The sequence below is a fragment of the Solanum dulcamara genome, chromosome 11 (assembly GCF_947179165.1).
Source record: "Solanum dulcamara chromosome 11, daSolDulc1.2, whole genome shotgun sequence".
Classification (NCBI taxonomy): Eukaryota; Viridiplantae; Streptophyta; class Magnoliopsida; order Solanales; family Solanaceae; genus Solanum; species Solanum dulcamara.
Window position 1 is genome coordinate 40,511,337 of NC_077247.1, and position 13,119 is coordinate 40,524,455.

The 13,119-nt window shown below is 33.7% G+C and overlaps 1 protein-coding gene across 1 annotated transcript; it reads right to left on the reverse strand.

The window, feature by feature from the left end:
* Positions 1–6,254: 6,254 nt before the first annotated feature.
* On the reverse strand, positions 6,255–10,305 carry LOC129874344 (pentatricopeptide repeat-containing protein At5g15280, mitochondrial). The gene has a single exon (XM_055949605.1). The coding sequence runs from the start codon at positions 10,270–10,272 to the stop codon at positions 6,430–6,432; it is 3,843 nt and encodes a 1,280-aa protein (XP_055805580.1). The 5' UTR covers positions 10,273–10,305; the 3' UTR covers positions 6,255–6,429.
* Between the last annotated feature and the right edge of the window lie 2,814 nt (positions 10,306–13,119).

Sequence of the window (13,119 nt, forward strand, 5' to 3'; positions counted from 1 at the left end):
CCCAGCTTTTGATTCTGTTCGTCGTATGCTTTCTCGTTGTTGTCTCCTGTTAGGGTTTGGCTCATTTTTCTTTTCTTAATTAATTGTGTATCAAAATTAATAAACCCCATCCTTTTTCTTTAATAATTGGTATAGATTATTAATTAAATTAACACTTTAACTCACTAATTAAATAAGTTATTTAAATTCACCCCTCAACTAAATAATCATAGTTATTGAATATTCCAAAATACCCATTAAAAATTTATGGGATGAGTCTTTTATGAAATAAAAAGCCCTATTATTCAAAACGACCTAAAGGGTCGTTACACTGGTTACTCATGAGAGCTCTAGAGACTAAGCCAAAGTCTCATAGGAGCGGCCATACTCCACTTCTCATATAGGTGAACTCATCAAGTGTATACTGCTTTAAACACACCATCCTTAATTAAGGACTATGAATTCATTAAGAGTTAATAACTCTCTCTCATAATCAGGAGCAGTTCAAGCACTCTTAGTTAGTGCGCAGTGTCAATATTGACTTGTTATTATCCATATGAACCTACTTCAAGGGATCTCCAATCATATAGGTTGGGTTACCATCTCTATTGACAATTACATTGGCATTAAATCCATCTCTTTTGAGGTTTGAAGAATTAATTTTCTTCCCACGGATTTAGTCAGTGAATCGATCGAATTCAGGACATAATCAATAAAAATTATTTCGTCTCTCAGCAGCTGCTTAATGACAACATGCCTCAATTTCATGTGTCTACTTTTACAATTGTAAGATTTATTCTTCGCAATAGCAATTGCGGCTTGACAATCACAGTGTATAAACACAGAAGGGAACTCATCCTTTGTCAAAGGGATATTCGCTAAGAAATTTCTTGGTAATTCAGCCTTAGAACTAGCTAGATCCAGAGCTACAAACTCTGACTCCATAGTCGATTTAGAAATGATTGTTTGTTTAGCTGATTTTCATGATATTGCACCACCATCTAAGGTGAACACATATCCACTAGTGGATTTTGTATCATTTGAATTAGAGATCCAGGTTGCATCACAATACCCTTCTAATGTAGAAGAAAATTCATAATACATGATACCATAATTCATGGTTCCTTTCAAATATTTCATTAGTCTAATTAATGCAGACCAATATTTTTTATTGAAATTATGAGTATATCTACTCAATCTGCACATAGCATATTTAGACTGAGCAACTGAGTCACCATTATTCTTCTCAATTGTGAGTTAGCATCATAAGGAGTGGCTACAGGTGTCACCTCAAATTAAGAAGTCTTTTTACATAATGTTCCTGTGACGACATTATACCATCTTCATTCCTTATAACTTTAACTCCCAATATAATATTTACTTCACCCAGATCTTTCATAGCAAAATTAGTAGACAGAAATAATTTGATATTTTTCATAATATTTAAACTTGTATCAAATATAAGCATGTCATCAACATATAAACATATTATCACCTAGCCATTGCTTACTATTTTAGTATAAACATATTTATCCACTTCAACAGAAGAAAAGTGTCTCTTAGTAAAACTTGATTTAATTTTTTATGCCACTGTTTAGGAGCTTGTTTAAGGCCATAAAGAGATTTAATTAGTTTACAAATTTTATTTTTTTGTCTAGGAATAATACAACCCTCGGATTGAACCATATAAATCTCTTCTTCTAAATCACCATTTAAGAAAGTTATTTTTACATCCATTTGGTGAACAAAAAGCTTGTGAATTCATGCTAAGGCAATTAAAATTCGAATAGAAGAAATTCTAGTCACTGTTACAGAAGTATCAAAATAATCAATATTTTGTTTTTGAGAAAATTCTTTTGCTACTAACCGAACTTTATATTTATCTATAGATCCATCAGGATTAAGTTTCTTTTTGAAGATCCTTTTACAATCAATAGGTTTTGCACCAGGAGATAAATCAGTCCAAATTCATGTATTATTTTTCATAATTGAATCAATTTCAATTTTTATTGTTTCTTTCCAAAATTAAGCATCAGAAGAAGATATAGCTTCAAAATAATTTAACGGTTCATTATCAACAAGGAAAGTTTGAAAATCATTTTCATAAGAAAAATAATCTTTTCTTGGCCTTTTACTTCTTCGCAGTTCCTCGATATCAGAAATAGACTCACTATTTCTTTCAACAGGTGCATGAGATATTTTATCACATAGTGGAAAAATATGTTCAAAAAATTCAGCATTCTTTGTCTCAATAATAGTATTGCAATCAAGCACATCACTCTTCAAGACAAGAAATCTATATGCAGCACTATGTTCAGCATATCCAATAAGCATGCAATTGGCAGTTATAGAACCTACTTTTCTCTTTTTAGGTTTAGGCAAGAAAACTTTAGCAAGACACCCCCACACTTTTAAATATTTCAAATTAGGTTTATAACCTTTCCAAAATTCATAAGGAGTTTTATCAGTTCTTTTATAAGGAATTCTATTTTGTAAATGGCATGCAGATAATATAGCTTCACCCCATAAATTATCAAGAGCATTAGAACTAATTAACATGAAATTCATCATTTCTTTCAAAGTTCTATTTTTTCTTTCAGCTACTCCATTAGACTTAGGCGAATAAGGCGGAGTTACTTCATGAATAATTTCTTTTTTTTCACAAAAATCATTTAAAAATTATATTCTCCATCTCTATTCGATCTAATTCTCTTAAGTTTTCTACTAAGTTGATTTTCAACTTCAGTCTTATAAGATATAAAAGCATCAAATGCATCATCCTTATTTTCAAGCAAATACAACTTTGTAAACCTAGAAAAATCAACAATAAAAGTCACATAATATCTTTTACTACCTCTAGTCATAGTCTATTTCAAGTCACCCAAATCAGTGTGAATTAAAGATAACAATTAAGTTTCTCTATTCACTGAAAAACATGACTTTTTAGTAATTTTAGCTTCAGCACATATTTCACATTTCTCAAAATTATTTGAATCTAAATCAGATATCAAACCAAGAGACTGCATATTCTTTATATATGAGACATTAACATGTCCTAATCTAGCATGCTATAAAGAAATAGACTCAACCATGTAAGCAGAAATAGATGCATTGTTATTGAAAACATTGAGTACAAAAAGTCTCCAATTATAATAGCCTTTTTCCACAAACACATTATTTTTTGTTAGTATGATCTTATCAGATACAAATGACACTTTAATTTCAGCTTTGTTTAGCAAAGCTACAGAAATCAGATTTGCTTGTATTGTAGGAACATGTAGCAGATCCATGAGGACTAAAGTTTTTCCTGAAGTGAGTTTCAGGAGCACTTTACCTTTACCCAATACTTTAGTAGTTCTTGAGTCTCCAAGGTAGACTACTTCATTCTCATCTCCTATTGGTGTATAGTAGGCATACGCTTTTCGATTTGCACAGATGTGACGAGTAGCCCCAGAGTCTATCGCCCATTTTTTTATATGTGCTACAAGATTCTCCTGAGAAATGACAGCTACAATAATATCATCTCCTTCAGCTAAGTTAGCTTTGGGAAGGTAACCTTTTTCTTTATTTTTAAATCTTTTTCTACACTGAGCTACATGATGATCTGATTTTCCACAAGTAAAACAACAACTTTTTTTTCTTAAAATTGGGATTATTAGGCTTGTAACCATGAGACTTATTACCATACCTGCTATTATTGTTGCCTTGACCTTGCACTAAATTTGCCTTGAGAGCTAGTTGTTTAGCTTTAAAAGACTTCTTTCTGTTAGTATCTTCAATTAAAATGTTAGTCACTATCTTTCTATAGTGAAGTTTGTTTGCTTGTGTTTCAGGTTATTTTTATAATCATTCCATGATTCAAGCAATTTTTCTATCAACACTCCAGCAGCAAAATTTTCTAGTAGAGAAATTCCTTCGGCCCTTTAAGTCCTCAAGCAATTTTTGATATTCATTGATTTGAGTTTTCATCTTCTTTACGTCACTCATTTGCCATTGATATATCTTCCAACTACAAACTTTTGTTTGGTAGCATCTTCAGCGGTAAATTTCTTAATTAAGGCTTCCCAAATAAGTTTTGCAATATAGCATGTCGACATACCTTATTGGCGTATTGCCATGATTTCATAATTTTTTTATCAACATTTGCATCTAGTTGAGGATGTATTAAAGCATGTGTGACACCATGAATATTGAGTAAAGAGAAAACACGTTCTTGCCATCTTTTAAAATTTTCGTTAGCAAAAATTTCAATATTGGAGACATCCGAAAATGGCTTAGCATATGGTAGAACAACCGGAACTAGAGTAGCAGCGTTAGTTCCAACATTTGTAGTATCAAAAATAGTTTTATGAGTAGAATCCGCTGCCATAGTTTCTTAGATTGTTGGAGAATAATTAAATATCACAATAATATAACTTATTATTTAGCAAAATAATAGTACCGAAAATTAGATGGATATTACTACTATAATATTTTGAAGTAGAACACAATTAATACTTGAGTCATGCTGGACATTGTTCTAAAAAACTATTTCAGCGATGTGAAACGTTTCTCCAGGATTAAACAAGCATTCTCTATTTAAATAGAGGATACAAAAATCAGCAAATTAATTAATATCATCAACAAGTTAAGTTAAATTAGGAGGATAAGAAATAATTAAAATAAATATTAAATGAGATAGACAAAAGGGAAAAAAAGAGGAGAACGTGATGTTATGACCCGCCACTTGATCTTGAAGAAGGTGGAAGAACCTAGAGTCTTGAAGAGGTTAGTGGAAGACTCTAGATTCTTGTAGAAGCTTGTAGAGAAGTCTTGAAAGACTTGGAATTCTCTAGAATGTGTAGAGAATTCTAGAGTAGGGACTTCTTTATAAATATGGAGGGACCTGTATAGTAATTTTATTTACACTTAGGCTCCTTAGGAGTAGTATAAATAGAGGGGACATTCATTTGTAGCAAACCATCAAGCAATCAAGCATTTTTCCAAAAGCAATACAAAAGCCTTCTTCATAAAAGCTCTCTTGTCTTTCTTACAATCTAGCGTTCCCTTAGCGATCTAGTCTTAAAGGCTTACTTGAGCTTGCAAGATCGTGAAAGATTCGTGAGTAAATTGCCAAGTGCCGCACGGAGGTCTTAGTTGAAGTTGAAGTCCGTGACAGTGAGGTATATATAAAAGAAGGCTGAAAGAAGCTTAACCAAGTGACAAGTGTCATGGACAACAAAGCTTCATGCAAGAAACCATTTGTTATTATGTGCCAACACTTCATTTCTCTTTGCCAACTCTCTAAGAAAAATATAACTTCTCCGTTACATTTTTAAAACCCTTTTAATTTAAAAATAATAATTCTTTTGAAATAACCATTTTGCTTACAATATCTCGTACGTTTTCATTGATTAGTTAGAGCCAACTTATATTCGAATATTTTTAATTATTTCCTATAAAAGATATTATTTTATATTAAACGATCTGATAAGTGTTTTTAATCAACTTTGTTGTTTCCATTTTTTTATGGAAAAATTATCTAAATACACAACTTATTTTAACATAAAAAGGCAGCCCGGTGCACTAAGGCTCCCGCTATGCGCAGGGTCCGGGGAAGGGCCTGACCACAAGGGTCTATTGTACGCAGCCTTACCTTGCATTTCTGCCAGAGGCTGTTTCCAAGGCTTGAACCCGTGACCTCCTGGTCACATGGCAGCAATTTTACCAGTTACTCCAAGGCTCCCCTTCACACAACTTATTCTAACATATTCTTTAAAATTTCCTATCATTTGAAAAAATCACAAAAATTTCTGCTCTCTCCTATTCTCGGATACATCACTTTACGTGATATATCGATCGGATACATGACTTTATTCGATGTATCTGTTGGTTACATTACTTTATGCGATGTATCGGTCAAATACATCATTTTTCGTGATGTATCAAAATGTCAGATACATCACTTTATGCGATGTATTAGTCGGATACACAACTTTACGTGATGTATCGGCCGGATACATCACTTTATGTGATTTATCAGGACGTTTTGGGATGTATCCGAATTTCACCAAATTTAAGGAATTTTTATAATTTAGAAAAAAATAGAAATATAATATAATTAGTTCTTAATTCTATGAGATTTGTGTAATCCTTTCCTTTTTTTATCATATCAATATAATATAATTAGCTCTTAAATCTTTCAACTTGAAGTGCATATTCAAACACAACTTACTTCCGATGGCTCTTTTTCCAACTTCAACTTCAACTACCAGTTTTTCCACTCGGACTAAATATTGTCCAAATGCCTACTAAGTCTTGTAAGTGAGATCTAGATATACATATAAAAGAATGACAGAGGCAATTTCACTTTTCTGCACTCAGACTAACTAAAACAAAAGATGCTTATAAGCTAAAAGGAGAAAAGCAAACAATAATCTTATTCATTCACAAAATATGGTACAAGATATGTCATCCCCCTTTATTCTTTCTAGAAAATCCAATTTCAGAAAGAAATCTGGACAAAAATCCTCCATTCTGCTTCCCATCAGTTATATTATCACTTGAATCCCTCAAATTGCTTATCAGAGACCAGTGAGTTTCAAAGTCAGGTTCATAACCACAACATTGCATGGAACGTAGGAGCTCAGATGCCTTGTTAAGATTGTTCTGGGAGCGATACATGTTGATCAGCAACGAATATGTTTCCCTCCTCGGTATTTCTTCAAGCTGAACCATTGAATCGAGTTGTTTCTCTGCCTCTGCAAGTTGTCCTCCTTCACTTAAGCTCTTGATCAGAATGCTCCAAGTGTTTATGCTCGGCCTTTGATTTCTACATAACATCTCAGCATGGAAATTCAGGGCTACATCCAATTTATGCCTAGTGCAGAAACTTTGAACTACGCAGTCAAAACTGCTGGACTCTGGCACGTTCCCTTTTCTCAACATGATGTCTATAAGATATACTGATTTATCTACCCTCCCGTGCTGACAAAGTCGCTTAATAAGAAAATTATAGTCGATATTTTCAGTAATGAGGCCTTTTGTTGCCATCCGGTCCAAAAAGTTTATCGCTTCACCTAGCTTACCATGAGAAAGAAGGGTCTCCACTACATTATTTTGAATGACAGAACCATGCTTCCAACCTCTCAACTCCATTTCTTTGCTCAAGGTTAAAGCTTCTTCAAGCTCCCCATAACAACAAAGGCATTTGATCATATCTCTCAAACTACGGTTACTTGGCCTCAGATCTTTCTCCATCATATATTTTAGATATCGCGTTGCAGATGACAAATCTTTACACCGACAGAACCCCTGAATGAGATAATTGTAAGTCACCTCATCTAATTGCAGTCCTTTACCTAGGAGCTCATGTACAAGAGTATTCACAACTGACGTTCTATTAGTTGGGAAAAGGGAATAAATCAAAATGTTATCAATCACGGCTGTAGGAGGGTTTCTTTGTTTAAGCATATGTTCTTTCAGGCACAATGCTGTAGATACCTTGCCTCCTGTACACATCAGCCGCACTATATTGCGGTAACTTGAAATGCTGATACCTAAGTTCTTACTTATCACGACACCAAGCAGCTCCTCGACTTTCTTCCTCTTGTTAGCCTGACAGTAGCCTTGAAACAGAACATCACAAATTTCGACACTCAGAAATAGCTCCTTTGCCAATGTCTCTTGGAAGAGACTGGTTGCTTCTCTGACCCTGCCTGACGTGAAATACCCATGAATTAAAGCACAGTGTAAAGGAAGCACAGCAGGAGGCTCGTCTCTTAAACAAATATCTTTCAGCGTTACAGCTTTGTCAAAATTACCGGATCTACACAGCTGAGGAATTAATTGAAGAGATGCATCCAAGGGCGGGATCCAGTCCTTAGCAAGCATGTTATCACAGACAACAGCAGCTTCTCCAAAACTTCTCCATTTGCAAAACTTCTGAATAAGATGGCTATGAGCCGAGTGACTAGAAATACAACCCTGGCTTAAGATTTCCTTTGCCAGAACCTTGGCAGGGCTTGTGAACCCTTTAGCACTGAGCTCTTCAAGGAACACATGAAAAGCATCACATACTTCATCAGGGTAGAGCACCAGTAAGGTATTAAAAAGCTCCAGTGCTTCATTAAGCCGTCTTCGCCTGCATAGGTGACTGAAGAGTGCTTTTCCATCCTTCAAATCAGGTGACCAGTCATTAGTTCGTGCAAACTTCCAGTAAGAAGTTAGACCTCTCAGATCCCCCTTCTTGCATAAGCCCATCATCAGAGCAGTATGAGTTTCACTATCAAGTCTTAGATGTCTACCCAGCATGCCATGCAAGATTACTCTTGCCCTGTGGACAGAGCCCTTTTTGCTGTATTTCTGAACAAGCTTATTTAGAGTTTCTCGATCAAGCTGATATGTCAAATTTGGAACTTTCTCCAACAGACCAGAAATGGTCTTAATACAAGTACTGGACGCACACAACCCTTTTACCAAGGCATCCAGAGTACCCAGAGATATTTCTTGCCCCCAAGAAGTCATTTGATCCACCATCACAACAGCAGCTTTCATGTCTTTTTTCAAGCAATGCTTCCATAAAAAGGAGTTAAAATCCGGAAGCATGGCGTCATGAAAGACTTTGTCAATAGTTCTCTCATACTCTTCCACATCTGTATCCAGATAAAGCCCATTCCCAAGATTATCAAAAAATTCTGCTTTATGAAATCTTATATCATTGTCTCTTCTGATTTTCACAGCAGAAGAATTAAGACCTAAGAATCTGAAAGCTCTGGAAAGTGGATCTTCTGTAGGAGATAGTTGGATCAAGCCACGATCTACCATCTTAGATACCACTTTGTTCACTTCATCAAATTGCCTAGCTTTACAAAATCCAGCTAATAGAACCCTGAAAGTTGATAATTGGGGTTCTACTCCCTGATCTTCCATTTCATGAAGAATGTCTTGATAGTGCTTCCACATACCCTCCTTGAAAAGCCCACTAAGAATAGCATCATAGGAATATATATGGGGCTTTAGATTTCTTGACAGGATCTCTGAGAGATAAAAGAATGTATCCTTCAGTTTTCCTTCACGACACGCCCATCCAATCAAAATCCCAAATGTTATTTCATTCATACAGAAACCTAGTTGATCTAACTTCAGCACGTATGAGTTCCCACTTGCAACACCAAACTGTCCACAGACAGACTGGATGAGCTTATTGACTATGGTTACATCAGGCATACAACTAATCTCGACAAAGAAACTCAGCAGATCATCATAATCTCTTTTATTACAATAACCAGAAGCAATAGAATCAAGGATTGAATAATTAGGTTCAATTCCAAAAACAAGAACCTTCTTAACCAGATTCCTGGCATCCTGAACTTTCGCATCAACACATAACAGTCTGATAACACCCTCATATATGCCCCCTTCAGATACATTCCTTCCCAACCCAATATCTATAGCATCAGCATAAATTTGAAATGCCAATTGTGTTTCATGTATTTGAATCAAAAATTGGAGGATAACCCTGTAACATGAAATTGATGGGGATACACCTCGTATCCTCATTCGATCAAAACATGCAATAGCTTTCTCTAATCGATAATCACCCACAAACACTTCAATTAGATTACTGTAAATCTCATGATTATCCAAGAAAGTTCCTTGGCTATCCAACAATGAAACCAAACATTCAACTTCCTTGAACAACCCGGCATGGACAAGCATTGAGGCAATGATCTCAGAGGCCTTAGTAAGATGCTTAAAATTCTTACTCTGCTTACTAGCCCACATATAAATTCCCCATAAAGATTCAATCTTTTTAACCTCAACCTCAAAAACTCCACTATCATTTCGAAAACCCAACAAAATTTCAAGAACATCATTAGGATTCAACACAGAAACTCTCCAAAATCTACGAATAGTTGAAGGGGAGATCTCAGATAGCCTAAGAAGGCAATCTTTGATGATGGGTTTGTCCAAGATCTCACCTTTGTTACCCGAAAAGCTTAAACTCCCTGATTTAACAGATTTTTCAACACCAGATGATATAGCTGAAGATGAATATTGGCTAGTGTATGTTGGTTTTGCAGCAGATGAAGAAAGTAGATGAAACTGTTGAAGTTGAAGTTCTCTGGGCAAAGAAGAAGAAAGGTAAAAGAGAAGTGAACCAACCTGTTTGATGTGAGATTTGTGTTGTCGGAATTCAAGAAGAGCTTGAAGCATTCGACCGCCGGGATGTGTCAAAAGAGTTGCAGGGACGACACTGCTAGTTCTGTTCTTGATTCCTGGCTGTTGTCGTTGGGCTTCTTCAAAGTTCATGTATGAGATTTGTGGGCTTCTGATTATGGGCTGTACAAGGTGATCAAGCCCAGTTGTTGTTTTTTGGAAAAACTACACAAAATGGCCCTTTAAACAAAGGGAAACTTACAAAAATATACAATATTAAGAAAATATTTACCATTTATAGCAATAAAAAAATAATTTCACTGAACACTTATAATACATTTATAATACAGTTTTAATACATATTGCAGAGAACTATTTATAAAACATATATAATACAAGTTTTATAGATGGATAATACATTTATCACATATTTTAATAGACTTATAATACATTGAGCCCGTTTGGATGGGCTTTAAAAAAGTAGTTTTTATGTATGAAGTGTTTTTAGAACTTTGAAGTGCTGAAAGTTATTTTTATAAATAAGCAGTTGAGTGTTTGGATAAAAGTGTTTATGATGTAAATTTTAGGATTAAAAGAATAAAAAAAGGTAGTTTGAGAATTTAGTTAAAATATAAGGGATATAAAAGTAATTTCCATGATCAAAGAAAATGACTTTAAGCACTTTGGGGAAAAAAGTTAGGAATCCTAACTTTTCATTTTTTACTGACTTTAAGAACTTTATGGCTTAAAGTCAGCATTAGACAAACACGTCCAAAAGCTAAAAAGGGGCTTTAAGTTGGTCAAAACCAACTTAAAGCCAATCCAAACGGGCTCATTATGTTAGTTTCTTACTACACAAACATAATATATATTTTAAAACACTTATAATATATTTATATTGTATGCATAATTCACTTTTAATACAAGTGTAGATTTATCATAATATTGCTATATATTGTTATAAATGATAATAAATAAATAAAATATCTCTAAAATCACTAATTAATTTTTAAAAAGCACTCAATCAAGTAATTTTTCCTTAAACAAACTATCTATCACCCCATATCCCACCCCTAAATAATTTCTTTACATACCCCTTCGCCCAAACTAATTACCCCTTGTACCCCCTTTATTCTAGGTCCAATTTGCGTTTATGATACCATCAAATATATATATATATATATATATATATATATATATATATACTGTGATAGTATCATTCAGTTTGTACCCTCTTTAGTTCTAGGCTCAATTAACGTATATGATACAATCACAGTATATATATACTATGATAGTATCATTCAATATTTGTGCAATTTTTCCTAAATGTTTGATTCCTTAATGATACCATAACCTATGCAATATATTGTTATGGTATCATTAAGGATTTTAAAAGTACCTCATTAAGGATTTTCAATATCATGATAATATACGAATATACTGTGGTAGTATCATTCATTTAATATCGAATGACTTAGGAAAAACTTTATGATACCATCACAGTATATATATGCTATGATGTATCATTCAACATTTGTGATGGTATCACGTTAATACATGATACATACTTGAAGGACTACTCATTGGTGAATGATACCATGGTAATAGATAAATATGTTGTTATGGTATCATTAAAGAATGAGTAGTTCCACAGCAATATATTCACATACTTCGATAGTATCATACATGATTTGAGGAGTGTTACTAATTATATGAAACAATCATTAATGATACCTTGTCAATATATGATGGCATCATTATGATATCACTGAAGGATTGAAGTAGACATCAATGATATCATGACAGTATATAAATATACTGTGGTGGTATTATTACAGACTGAAATAACCTCAATGATACCATGTCAATATATTGATACTGCGATGATATCATGATCGCGAGTCACATACTTTGAGGGATATAAATTGTAAAAAAATATTTATTTATAATTATTTTACTTTTATGGAGTATGAACTTAGTTTTTCCTCTTTTTTTCATGAATATTCCCTATTTTGGAATGAGTTAAGTCTCTAATTTTTACTCTTAAATCGTTGGTCTTTAATCTAATTTAGCAAGGCAAATATTTCTAGAGAATGTTTGTCCTAAGATATAAATTCAATACCGTCTAATTTGCAAGACAAACCTTTTAAAAAAACTCTGTTTGGTGCGTAAGTTCATTGGGCATAACTTCTGCCAATAACTTCACCAGTCATTACTTCTGAAAAAATTCCACAAAGTGTCGCTTTTAGGGGATAGCGTTAAACAGGTGCGGAGCATGATTATGGCCAAGGGTTCATTCGAATCCTTCGGTAATTATTATATTATTTATATATGATTAAAATAATTTTTTATGTATAAATAGTAGATGTGAACCCCTTTCGACTAGTTTGTGTGTCTATTTCTTCAAATTTTGAACCCCTTATTAGAGATCCTGGCTCCGCCACTGACATTAAATATGTACAAGAAAGTAATTAGTTTACAATAAATATGACTATGTTTTACTTATATAAAAAACAACCAAAAGTCATACAAAATATACATGAACTCTACAATATGTCTTGCAAAAAATCATAAAAATATATACTAACTACACAATATAGCTTACCTATTCATGAGCATAGCTATGCACTAATTATACATTATGATACATTCAAAAAGCTGAATATAGCCTAACTATATGAAGTATACATTGACTATACATGAAGTATACATTGATTATATTCAAAATCACCTTTAAATAGTCTCAAATTTTAGATATAAAATTTTCTCAATATTTTGAATCTTTTATATAAAAAAAAAAAGGGCAGCCCGGTGCATTTAAGCTCCCGCTATGCGCAGGGTCCGAGGAAGGGCCCGACCACAAGGGTCTATTGTACGCAGCCTTACCTTGCATTTCTGTCAGAGGCTGTTTCCAAGGAATCTTTTATATAATTAACTCAAAATAATTCACATTTGTGGTAGATTGAATTTTTTAGAAGGCAGAAGTAGAAGTAGAAGATG

What these genes read in the sequence shown, in the direction of transcription:
- LOC129874344 (XM_055949605.1), bottom strand. Translation starts at nt 10,272, where the DNA reads ATGAACTTTGAAGAAGCCCAACGACAACAGCCAGGAATCAAGAACAGA.